The sequence below is a fragment of the Hyla sarda genome, chromosome 8 (genome assembly GCF_029499605.1).
Source record: "Hyla sarda isolate aHylSar1 chromosome 8, aHylSar1.hap1, whole genome shotgun sequence".
In the NCBI taxonomy this organism is placed as follows: Eukaryota; Metazoa; Chordata; class Amphibia; order Anura; family Hylidae; genus Hyla; species Hyla sarda.
The window spans coordinates 158,745,011-158,757,120 of record NC_079196.1 but is presented as its reverse complement, the minus strand read 5'-3'; the positions used below and the strand labels follow the sequence as shown (position 1 = coordinate 158,757,120).

Below are 12,110 nucleotides of genomic sequence, written 5' to 3'. Positions count from 1 at the left end.
TTCTGCACTTGCACTTTTTTCCCTCTGCTCTTGGTCTTCTGGACAAAGCCTGAGCTTGTAGTAGTTCACCTCATTCAGCAGCTATAAACATCATCTCTTTCAGTGCTAGTATGTTTTGCACTTTATTTATGCCCTGATATATACATGTCCCAGGTAAGCCGCCTGTCTATGTCGATTCTCTCCTGTTTTAATCATGCATTTTTTTTACTTTATGTTTAATAAAGATTCATTATTTATTCACAATATTTTGAGTAGCTCCATTTCTTTCATCCATTTGTTTATTTAATTATTAATTTGGAGTCTATTTTTTTAGGCTTATTCTACTAGTAAAGGGGCATTGCATATAGTCACTACATGTAGCCACTATTATAGGGCACATTACTACAGTATGTACAGTATTACTACATCTTTTTTACATGTTTTGCATGTTTTTTTTAACTTGTTGGAACCTAATAGTACATGTTGTTTAAATGGGCACTGTCAGATACAAAAACTTTTGATATGTTGTAAAGCATGTATAACCAATAGGTTTTGCAATTGCTTTCATTAGAAAATTTTCAGTATTTCATACTGAAAAAAACAGTCAAACAACTGCCCCCTCTGCCTGCTTGGACACAAACTAGTCCTGCTGTGTCCATGCGTCATCACCTGTCTCATGGACACACTTCCTTGATTGACAGCTGTGAGCGCAGGACTCACAGCTGGAGGAAAATCCTCCCAATGTCAGCTTGTGTCCCGCTACTGTCAGTGAGGAAAGGCTGGGAGTTGTAGTTTTGTTAATGCCAGGGGAGATGTGAGCAGACCGCATACAGAGGGAGGGGGCGGAGACCTGCACAGTGAGGCCACACCCCTTCCCTTTGAGATGAATTCAGACTACTGAGCTAAATTAAAAGTGTAATATAAAAAATAAATAAAAGGTGCTAGACACATAAAAATTTGATGTACATGGTCAGGATTAGGTACTGAATGATACATTGAAAAAAAAAGTTTTTTTGTTGGATCTGACAGGTACACTTTAAGGCTCCTTTCACACTCATGCTGGCTTCTGATCCATTAAGTTTCTGTTGTTTATTGGCAGCATGGTTAGAATAATAATGGCAGGGTCCCCAGTACTGTGGCTTTCCAGCTATTGCAAAACTACAACTCCCATCTTGGCATGATAGGAGAGGTAGTTTCCTACAGCTCAAGAGCAAAAGCTTGGGAAACACTAGACCAGTGTTTCCCAACCAGGGTGCCTCCAGCTGTTGCAAAACTACAACTCCCAGCACGCCCGGACAGCCGAAGGCTGTCCGGGCATGCTGGGAGTTGTAGTTTTGCAACAGCTGGAGGCACCCTGATTGGGAAACACTGCACTACACTACGGTAACATTTTTGACATTAAAAGATGATGCCTAATAAAAACCTTATAATGAAATTGGACCCTCCATGACTAAAAGTATGTAAGATGATATCATTCAGATGTGCGGTACATTCCCTTTAGTCCAGTATCCAACAGTCCAGAAAATCTAATAATCTGACACCAAAATGAAATCTCTGATGTATCTCCTAACTAGGAGCACAGGGCAGAAATAAATTAACAAGAAAAAGAAAAAGTTTAGTCTCAAGGGGCGACACGCCTTCTTTACCATGAGAACTGTGAAATTATGGAACAGTCTACTGTCACGATGCCGGCTGGCAGGTAGTGGATCCTCTGTGCCAGAGAGGGATTGGCGTGGACCGTGCTAGTGGATCGGTTCTAAGCCACTACTGGTTTTCACCAGAGCCCGCCGCAAAGCGGGATGGTCTTGCTGCGGCGGTAGTGACCAGGTCGTATCCACTAGCAACGGCTCAACCTCTCTGGCTGCTGAAGATAGGCGCGGTACAAGGGAGTAGACAGAAGCAAGGTCGGACGTAGCAGAAGGTCGGGGCAGGCAGCAAGGATCGTAGTCAGGGGCAACGGCAGGAGGTCTGGAACACAGGCTAGGAACACACAAGGAACGCTTTCACTGGCACAATGGCAACAAGATCCGGCAAGGAAGTGCAGGGGAAGTGAGGTGATATAGGGAAGTGCACAGGTGAAGACACTAATTGGAATCACTGCGCCAATCAGCGGCGCAGTGGCCCTTTAAATCGCAAAGACCCGGCGCGCGCGCGCCCTAGGGAGCGGGGCCGCGCGCGCCGGGACAGGACCGAGGGAGAGCGAGTCAGGTACGGGAGCCGGGGTGCGCATCGCGAGCGGGCGCTACCCGCATCGCGAATCGCATCCCGGCTGGCAGCGGAATCGCAGCGCCCCGGGTCAGTGGATCTGACCGGAGCGCTGCAGCGGGGAGAGTGAAGCGAGCGCTCCGGGGAGCAGCGGGGACCCGGAGCGCTCGGCGTAACAGTACCCCCCCCCTTGGGTCTCCCCCTCTTCTTAGAGCCTGAGAACCTGAGGAGCAGACTTTTGTCTAGGATGTTGTCCTCAGGTTCCCAGGATCTCTCTTCAGGACCACAACCCTCCCAGTCCACTAAAAAAAAAGTTTTCCCTCTGACCTTTTTGGAAGCTAAGATCTCTTTGACAGAGAAGATGTCCGAGGAGCCGGAAACAGGAGTGGGAGGAACAGATTTGGGAGAAAAACGGTTGAGGATGAGTGGTTTGAGAAGAGAGACGTGAAAGGCATTAGGGATACGAAGAGAAGGAGGAAGAAGAAGTTTATAAGAGACAGGATTAATTTGACACAAAATTTTGAAAGGACCAAGATAGCGTGGTCCCAACTTGTAGCTAGGGACACGGAAGCGGACATATTTAGCGGAGAGCCATACCTTGTCTCCAGGGGAAAAAACGGGAGGAGCTCTTCTTTTCTTATCCGCGAACTTCTTCATGCGTGATGAAGCCTGTAAGAGAGAATTTTGGGTCTCTCTCCATATGATGGAAAGGTCACGAGAAATTTCATCCACAGCGGGCAGACCAGAGGGCAAGGGGGTAGGGAGGGGGGGAAGAGGGTGACGGCCGTACACCACGAAAAATGGGGATTTGGAGGAAGATTCAGAGACCTTGAAGTTATACGAGAATTCGGCCCATGGAAGGAGATCTGCCCAGTCATCCTGGCGGGAGGAAACAAAATGTCGCAAATAATCACCCAAGATCTGGTTAATTCTTTCTACTTGTCCATTGGACTGGGGATGATATGCAGAAGAAAAATTTAATTTAATCTTGAGTTGTTTACAGAGAGCCCTCCAGAATTTAGACACGAATTGGACGCCTCTATCCGAGACAATCTGCGTAGGCAACCCGTGAAGACGAAAAATGTGTACAAAAAATTGTTTAGCCAACTGAGGCGCAGAAGGAAGACCAGGAAGAGGGATGAAATGTGCCATTTTGGAGAATCGATCAACGACCACCCAAATAACAGTGTTGCCACGGGAAGGGGGTAAATCAGTAATAAAATCCATACCAATCAGAGACCAAGGCTGTTCGGGGACAGGCAGGGGATGAAGAAAACCAGCGGGCTTCTGGCGAGGAGTCTTATCCCGGGCACAGATAGTGCAGGCTCGCACAAAGTCCACAACATCCGTCTCCAGAGTCGGCCACCAATAGAAGCGGGAGATGAGTTGCACAGATTTCTTGATGCCCGCATGACCTGCGAGATGGGAGGAGTGACCCCATTTGAGGATTCCGAGGCGTCGGCGTGGAGAAACAAAGGTCTTTCCTGGAGGAGTTTGCCTGATGGAGGCAGGAGAAGTGGAGATCAGGCAGTCAGGTGGAATGATGTGTTGCGGAGAGAGTTCAACTTCTGAGGCATCCGAGGAACGAGAGAGAGCATCGGCCCTAATGTTCTTATCGGCAGGACGAAAGTGAATCTCAAAATTAAATCGGGCAAAGAACAGAGACCACCGGGCCTGGCGAGGATTCAGCCGTTGGGCAGACTGGAGGTAGGAGAGGTTCTTGTGGTCGGTGTAGATAATAACAGGAAAACTTGATCCCTCCAGCAGATGCCTCCATTCCTCAAGTGCTAATTTAATGGCTAGAAGCTCTCGATCCCCGATGGAGTAGTTCCTCTCCGCTGGAGAGAAGGTCCTAGAGAAAAAACCACAAGTGACAGCATGCCCGGAAGAATTTTTTTGTAGAAGAACAGCTCCAGCTCCCACTGAGGAGGCATCAACCTCCAATAGGAAGGGTTTGGAAGGGTCAGGTCTGGAGAGCACGGGAGCCGAAGAAAAGGCAGACTTGAGTCGTTTAAAGGCGTCTTCTGCTTGAGGAGGCCAAGACTTGGGATCAGCATTTTTTTTGGTTAAAGCCACGATAGGAGCCACAACGGTAGAAAAATGTGGAATAAATTGCCTGTAATAATTGGCGAACCCCAAAAAGCGTTGGATAGCACGGAGTCCGGAGGGGCGTGGCCAATCTAAGACGGCAGAGAGTTTGTCTGGATCCATCTGTAGTCCCTGGCCAGAGACCAAATATCCTAGAAAAGGAAGAGATTGGCATTCAAACAGACATTTCTCAATTTTGGCATAGAGTTGATTGTCACGAAGTCTCTGAAGAACCATACGGACATGCTGGCGGTGTTCTTCTAGATTGGCAGAAAAAATTAGGATATCGTCCAGATATACAACAACACAGGAGTATAACAGATCACGAAAAATTTCATTAACAAAGTCTTGGAAGACGGCAGGGGCGTTGCACAGGCCAAAGGGCATGACCAGATACTCAAAGTGTCCATCTCTGGTGTTAAATGCCGTTTTCCACTCATCCCCCTCTCTGATGCGGATGAGGTTATAGGCGCCTCTTAAGTCCAATTTAGTAAAGATGTGGGCACCTTGGAGGCGATCAAAGAGTTCAGAGATGAGGGGTAAGGGGTAGCGGTTCTTAACCGTGATTTTATTAAGACCGCGGTAGTCAATGCAAGGACGTAGGGAGCCATCTTTTTTGGACACAAAGAAAAATCCGGCTCCGGCAGGAGAGGAGGATTTACGGATAAAGCCCTTTTTTAGATTCTCCTGGACGTATTCAGACATGGCAAGAGTCTCTGGGGCAGAGAGAGGATAAATTCTGCCCCGGGGTGGAGTAGTGCCCGGGAGGAGGTCGATAGGACAATCATAAGGCCTGTGAGGAGGTAGAGTCTCAGCTTGTTTTTTGCAGAAAACATCCGCGAAGTCCATATAGGCCTTAGGGAGACCGGTTACTGGAGGAACCACAGAGTTACGGCAAGGGTTACTGGGAACCGGTTTTAGACAGTTCTTGGAACAAGAGGACCCCCAACTCTTGATCTCCCCAGTGGACCAATCCAGGGTTGGGGAATGAAGTTGAAGCCAGGGAAGTCCAAGGAGAATTTCCGAGGTGCAATTGGGGAGGACCAAAAGTTCAATCCTCTCGTGATGAGATCCGATGCTCATAAGAAGGGGCTCCGTGCGGAAACGTATGGTACAGTCCAATCTTTCATTGTTTACACAATTGATGTAAAGGGGTCTGGCGAGACTGGTCACTGGGATGTTGAACTTGTTGACGAGAGAGGCCAAAATAAAATTTCCTGCAGATCCAGAGTCCAAGAAGGCCACAGTAGAGAAGGAGAAGGCAGAGGCAGACATCCGCACAGGCACAGTAAGACGTGGAGAAGCAGAGTAGACATCAAGGACTGTCTCACCTTTGTGCGGAGTCAGCGTACGTCTTTCCAGGCGGGGAGGACGGATAGGACAATCCCTCAGGAAGTGTTCGGTACTAGCACAGTACAGGCAGAGGTTCTCCATACGGCGTCGTGTCCTCTCTTGAGGTGTCAGGCGAGACCGGTCGACCTGCATAGCCTCCACGGCGGGAGGCACAGGAACAGATTGCAGGGGACCAGAGGAGAGAGGAGCCGAGGAGAAGAAACGCCTCGTGCGAACAGAGTCCATATCTTGGCGGAGTTCCTGACGCCTTTCGGAAAAACGCATGTCAATGCGAGTGGCTAGGTGAATAAGTTCATGTAGATTAGCAGGAATTTCTCGTGCGGCCAGAACATCTTTAATGTTGCTGGATAGGCCTTTTTTAAAGGTCGCGCAGAGGGCCTCATTATTCCAGGATAATTCTGAAGCAAGAGTACGGAATTGTACGGCATACTCGCCAACGGAAGAATTACCCTGGACCAGGTTCAACAGGGCAGTCTCAGCAGAAGAGGCTCGGGCAGGTTCCTCAAAGACACTTCGGATTTCCGAGAAGAAGGAGTGTACAGAGGCAGTGACGGGGTCATTGCGGTCCCAGAGCGGTGTGGCCCAAGACAGGGCTTTTCCAGACAGAAGGCTGACTACGAAAGCCACCTTAGACCTTTCAGTGGGAAACAGGTCCGACATCATCTCCAGATGCAGGGAACATTGGGAAAGAAAGCCACGGCAAAACTTAGAGTCCCCATCAAATTTATCCGGCAAGGATAGGCGTAGACCAGGAGCGGCCACTCGCTGCGGAGGAGGTGCAGGAGCCGGTGGAGGAGATGACTGCTGAAGCTGTGGTAGTAACTGCTGTAGCATAACGGTCAGTTGAGACAGCTGTTGGCCTTGTTGCGCTATCTGTTGTGACTGCTGGGCGACCACCGTGGTAAGGTCAGCGACAACTGGCAGAGGAACTTCAGCGGGATCCATGGCCGGATCTACTGTCACGATGCCGGCTGGCAGGTAGTGGATCCTCTGTGCCAGAGAGGGATTGGCGTGGACCGTGCTAGTGGATCGGTTCTAAGCCACTACTGGTTTTCACCAGAGCCCGCCGCAAAGCGGGATGGTCTTGCTGCGGCGGTAGTGACCAGGTCGTATCCACTAGCAACGGCTCAACCTCTCTGGCTGCTGAAGATAGGCGCGGTACAAGGGAGTAGACAGAAGCAAGGTCGGACGTAGCAGAAGGTCGGGGCAGGCAGCAAGGATCGTAGTCAGGGGCAACGGCAGGAGGTCTGGAACACAGGCTAGGAACACACAAGGAACGCTTTCACTGGCACAATGGCAACAAGATCCGGCAAGGAAGTGCAGGGGAAGTGAGGTGATATAGGGAAGTGCACAGGTGAAGACACTAATTGGAATCACTGCGCCAATCAGCGGCGCAGTGGCCCTTTAAATCGCAAAGACCCGGCGCGCGCGCGCCCTAGGGAGCGGGGCCGCGCGCGCCGGGACAGGACCGAGGGAGAGCGAGTCAGGTACGGGAGCCGGGGTGCGCATCGCGAGCGGGCGCTACCCGCATCGCGAATCGCATCCCGGCTGGCAGCGGAATCGCAGCGCCCCGGGTCAGTGGATCTGACCGGAGCGCTGCAGCGGGGAGAGTGAAGCGAGCGCTCCGGGGAGGAGCGGGGACCCGGAGCGCTCGGCGTAACATCTACCTCAGGAACTGGTCACAACAGGAAAAATTAACAGCTTTAAAACAGGATTAGATACATTCCTGGAACAAAATAACATTAATGCTTATGAAGAAATATAAAATCCCATCCCTTCCCCAAAATCGCGCCACACCCCTACCCCTTAATTCCCTGGTTGAACTTGATGGACATATGTCTTTTTTCGACCGTACTAACTATGTAACAAAGTGAAGTTGGCAAACTATAGGGTCTAATTTTCTAATGCAGTTTCTAACTAGAGATTTGTTTCAGGTCAGACTCAGAGAATCAGACAGCCAGATTCATTTTGGATTTGGTTCCTGATTGAGATTCAGATGTGCCCTAAATGCCTTAGGCTAGGTTCACGCTACGGAATTTCCGCCTGCAATTCCGCTTTGAAATTGCTGGCAGAAATTCGGCTTGCTAAAATGTATAGTGTAGTGAATGGGTTTCCGTTCACAAATTCACACTTCGGAATTTGTGAAGCGGAATTTGTGAACGGAAAATCCGCTTGGAAATTTCCGCCTGAAGAATGGCGTTGCTCTTTCGTCAGGCGGAAATACTCGCGGAACACATTGCAGTCTATTGGAGACTGCAGTGTCCGCACGGTCCTAGCGCTGATTCAGGCCGCACTCGGAATCTCCGGACGGAAACTTTCTGCCAGGAGATTCCGTAGTCTGAACCTAGCCTTATGGTTGTCCATGCAAAGTATGTACAGGAACAGGGACTCCTCTAAAAAAACAGGAGTCCCTGCTCCTGTACAGTATACTGAACAGCTAGATCAGGTGCAGATTAGAGATGAGCGAACTTTCAGTAAATTCGATTCGTCCCGAACTTCTCGGCTCGGCAGTTGATGACTTTTTCTGCATAAATTAATTCAGCTTTCAGGTGCTCTGGTGGGCTGGAAAAGGTGGATACAGTCCTAGGAGACTCTTTCCTAGGACTGTATCCACCTTTTCCAGCCCACCGGAGCAACTGAAGGCTGAACTAATTTATGCAGGATAAGTCATCAACTGCCGAGCCGAGAAGTTTGTGACGAATCGAATTTACTGTAAGTTCGCTCATCTCTAGTGCAGATCACTCAGCCTGGCAAATATAGTAAGGGGAAACTATAATGCAAATAGCAGTGTACAGGAGCAGGGACGAAACAAGTCCAAAACAAAACACAAAAAGTTTGGATTCTAACAAACTCATTTATTTTTTTTTGTTAAATTCCAACTAAATCCAAGTCCTGCCATATCTATTAGTTAATCTCTACTTCACATTTTAATTCGCTTTACTAAATTAATTCAGTAATCCTAAATATTTGCATAACTCACTCAATAACATCACTTCTACTAGTCTAAAGTAGGAACAAAATACCCAGTAAAGATTCTATGTACAGAGTGTAACATCAGCAGTTATATAAACAGTCTCTGTAAATATTAGGGATATGACTGTATAGACACATATATATATAATCTAGCTGAATACACCACTAACACAATGCCCAGCATAATCCTCTGCATCACCTTGACAAGAGGCTTTTAGTATAACAGTGGAGAAATGTATATGGAAAACATTACTAACAGACCCCAGTATATGAAAGCACACACAAGCTATACACCTATAGCAGTGCTTCCCAACCAGGGGGCCTCCAGCTGTTGCAAAACTGCAAAACTGCATCTTGATAGCTTTTGCTAGTGAATATGTTTTCATACTGTGTATATATATATATATATATATATATATATATATATATATATCTCAAAACCTCTGCTTGCTGTCAACAAATTGGGTCATTTTTTTAAAATCTAGGCCAGTGTTTCCCAACCAGGGAGCCTCCAGCTGTTGCAAAGCTGCAAAACTGCATCTTGACAGCTTTTGCTAGTGAATATGTTTTCATACTGTGTATATATATATATATATATATATATATATATATATATAATCATATTCACAAGAAGAAGCTTTTTATATATATATATATATATATATATATATATATATATATCTCAAAACCTCTGCTTGCTGTCAACAAATTGGGTAATTTTTTTTTAAATCTAGGCCAGTGTTTCCCAACCAGGGAGCCTCCAGCTGTTGCATAGTGAATATGTTTTCATAATACATATATATATATATATATATATATATATATATATATCATATTCACAAGAAGAAGCTTCATATAAATAGATATATCAAAATCTCTGCTTGCTGTCAACAAATTGGGGCATTTTTTTTTTTTATCTACGCCAGTGTTTCCCAACCAGGGAGCCTCCAGCTGTTGCAAAGCTGCAAAACTGCATCTTGACAGCTTTTGCTAGTGAATATGTTTTCATACTGTGTATATATATATATATATATATATATATATATATAAAATCATATTCACAAGAAGAAGCTTTATATATAAATATATATATATATATATATATATATATATATCTCAAAACCTCTGCTTGCTGTCAACAAATTGGGTAATTTTTTTAAAATCTAGGCCAGTGTTTCCCAACCAGGGAGCCTCCAGCTGTTGCATAGTGAATATGTTTTCATAATATATATATATATATATATATATATATATATCATATTCTCAAGAAGAAGCTTCATATAAATATATATATATATATATATATATATATATATATATCAAAATCTCTGCTTGCTGTCAACAAATTGGGGCATTTTTTTTTTTATCTAGCCCAGTGTTTCCCAACCAGGGTGCCTCCAGCTGTTGCAAAACTACAACTCCCAGCATGCCCGGACAGCCTTCGGCTGTCCGGGCATGCTGGGAGTTGTAGTTTTGCATCAGCTGGAGGCACCCTGGTTGGGAAATACTGACCTATAGTATGCACTTCTGTACCTATAGTATGCACAGGGCTGAGAGCCGGGATACAGAGAGCTGGGGGTGAAGAGGCTCCTGGCATCTTTTGAACACCAGAGCAAAACAGATGGGCAGAGAATGGCACTCTCAGCGTGTGGGGGCACAGATCAGAGCTGCAGTTTTGCTGTATGTTCCATGCATACTGGATACACACAACAGGATATATATATATATATATATATATATATATATATATATATTTATATATATATATCACTGTATCAAGGTGTTACACTTATCTGCAAGCTTATCATTAGAAGAAGCTGTACTTACTTCTCCCCAGCCCCCCTGCTTTCCAGTCAGTCTCCTCCACTGCTCCATATCTCTTCATTGGCTTGTCTGTCTCTGAGGTGGCAGAAATGGATTTCTTTAACTCCATTGATGTCTGCATGGTTCCTGCTTCTCCTGTGTGCTGCTCACTGTAGAGATTCCTTGCCTGTCTAGATGGTGGGTAGGCTGAGAGGTGATGGGTAGGTGGGTGGGAGGGTGCAGGAGGAGGAGGACTATGCCTGCTCCCACTCACTCCATCCTCATGTTTCCCTCTTGCCTCCTCAGCTCAGCATTTGGGGAGGGAAGGGAGGAGGGGGGAGCTGGAGGGATGGGTTGTGACGTCACCGCATCCCTACGGGGCTCTGAAAAGCAGAAAGGATGCTGCACGCATGCGCAGTGTGGAGCTGGTCTTTCTGGGTACCGCAGAAGAGGACTCCGGGTTAACTCTTAGCCTGCTGGGGCGGTCCCAGAGAGTCGTTCACTACGTTCATTTCATATTGAAAGCTTTTCCATAAAACTGCAAAAAATTATCTTGACAGCCTTTGCCAGTGAATATGTTTTAATACTGTATTTTGTTATATATATATATATATATATATATATATATATATTAAAATATACATATATATATATATATATATATTATAAAATATACATATATATATATACATACATACATATATCATATTCACAAGAAGCTATATATATATATATATATATATATATATCAAAATCTCTTCTTCCTGTCAACAAATTGGGGCATTTTTGAAATCTAAGCCAGTGTTTCCCAACCAGGGTGCCTCCAGCTGTTGCAAAACTACAACTCCCAGCATGCCCGGACAGCCTTCGGCTGTCCGGGCATGCTGGGAGTTGTAGTTTTGCAACAGCTGGAGGCACCCGGGTCGAGAATCCTTGATCTAGACATTAGAAACCTTCTCTGATCATGTGTCACACCTGGCAGATTTGTTTTAGAAATTTCTGTAAATGTACATTTTAAAATGGGGTTTTGTATTGTGCGTAGATTCTTGCAAACACCATTCTGATATATGGGACAGTCCCATAATTTTTTTTTAACAACAAATCAGGCATGTGTGAACATACACTCAGGATAAGTCCAAATAAAGAGGATTTTGTCTTCCGACAAAATCAGCAGTGGTTTTCACGACAAATAGCTGGGAATGGCAAAATCCACATGTGCTGTATACAGATTGTGCTGCAGGGTCAAGATGATCTTCATCCCTGTGCCATTGAATGGGGTGAAATCCGTGGTGAAAATTCCCAACAGGCTGTAGATTTTATAATCCGCACGTGTCAATTTCCACATGGAAAAAGTCTGCAGCGCCTAGATGTGACCTGTAAAATCGTATCCATTAGTACTGTAATATGCTGAGGACGGTACCTGTGCAAATCTTTAGGCTATGTTCACACGATGACATTTTTGTGCTTCCACTCAGACTGCTTTCTGCCAAGCCGGCAGCGGATTTTTCCCAGTTGTGCAGATTCCGTTGTGGAATGTGTGTGGAATTTTTTGCTGAAATTATGCAGAATTTCTTGCACTCAACACACAGATTCCGAACAGATTTAAGAGCTCCATTGACTTCAATGGGATTCTACTGAGGAATTCTGAAAAAACTATTGACAAGTTCAATGTTTTTGCAGAATCCGGAATGTAGTGGAAATTCTGTAGC

The 12,110-nt window shown here is 45.8% G+C and overlaps 1 protein-coding gene across 1 annotated transcript in view; it reads right to left on the bottom strand.

Annotated features, from left to right (window-relative positions):
* The window catches only part of BMERB1 (bMERB domain containing 1), a 280,689-nt gene extending 269,975 nt beyond the window's left edge, over positions 1 to 10,714 (bottom strand). Inside the window, exon 1 of the mRNA XM_056536583.1 lies at positions 10,426 to 10,714. Within this exon, the coding sequence (XP_056392558.1) occupies positions 10,426 to 10,543 (118 nt within the window). The 5' untranslated portion in view covers positions 10,544 to 10,714. The remainder of the gene's footprint in view (positions 1 to 10,425) is intronic.
* Positions 10,715 to 12,110: the final 1,396 nt, after the last annotated feature.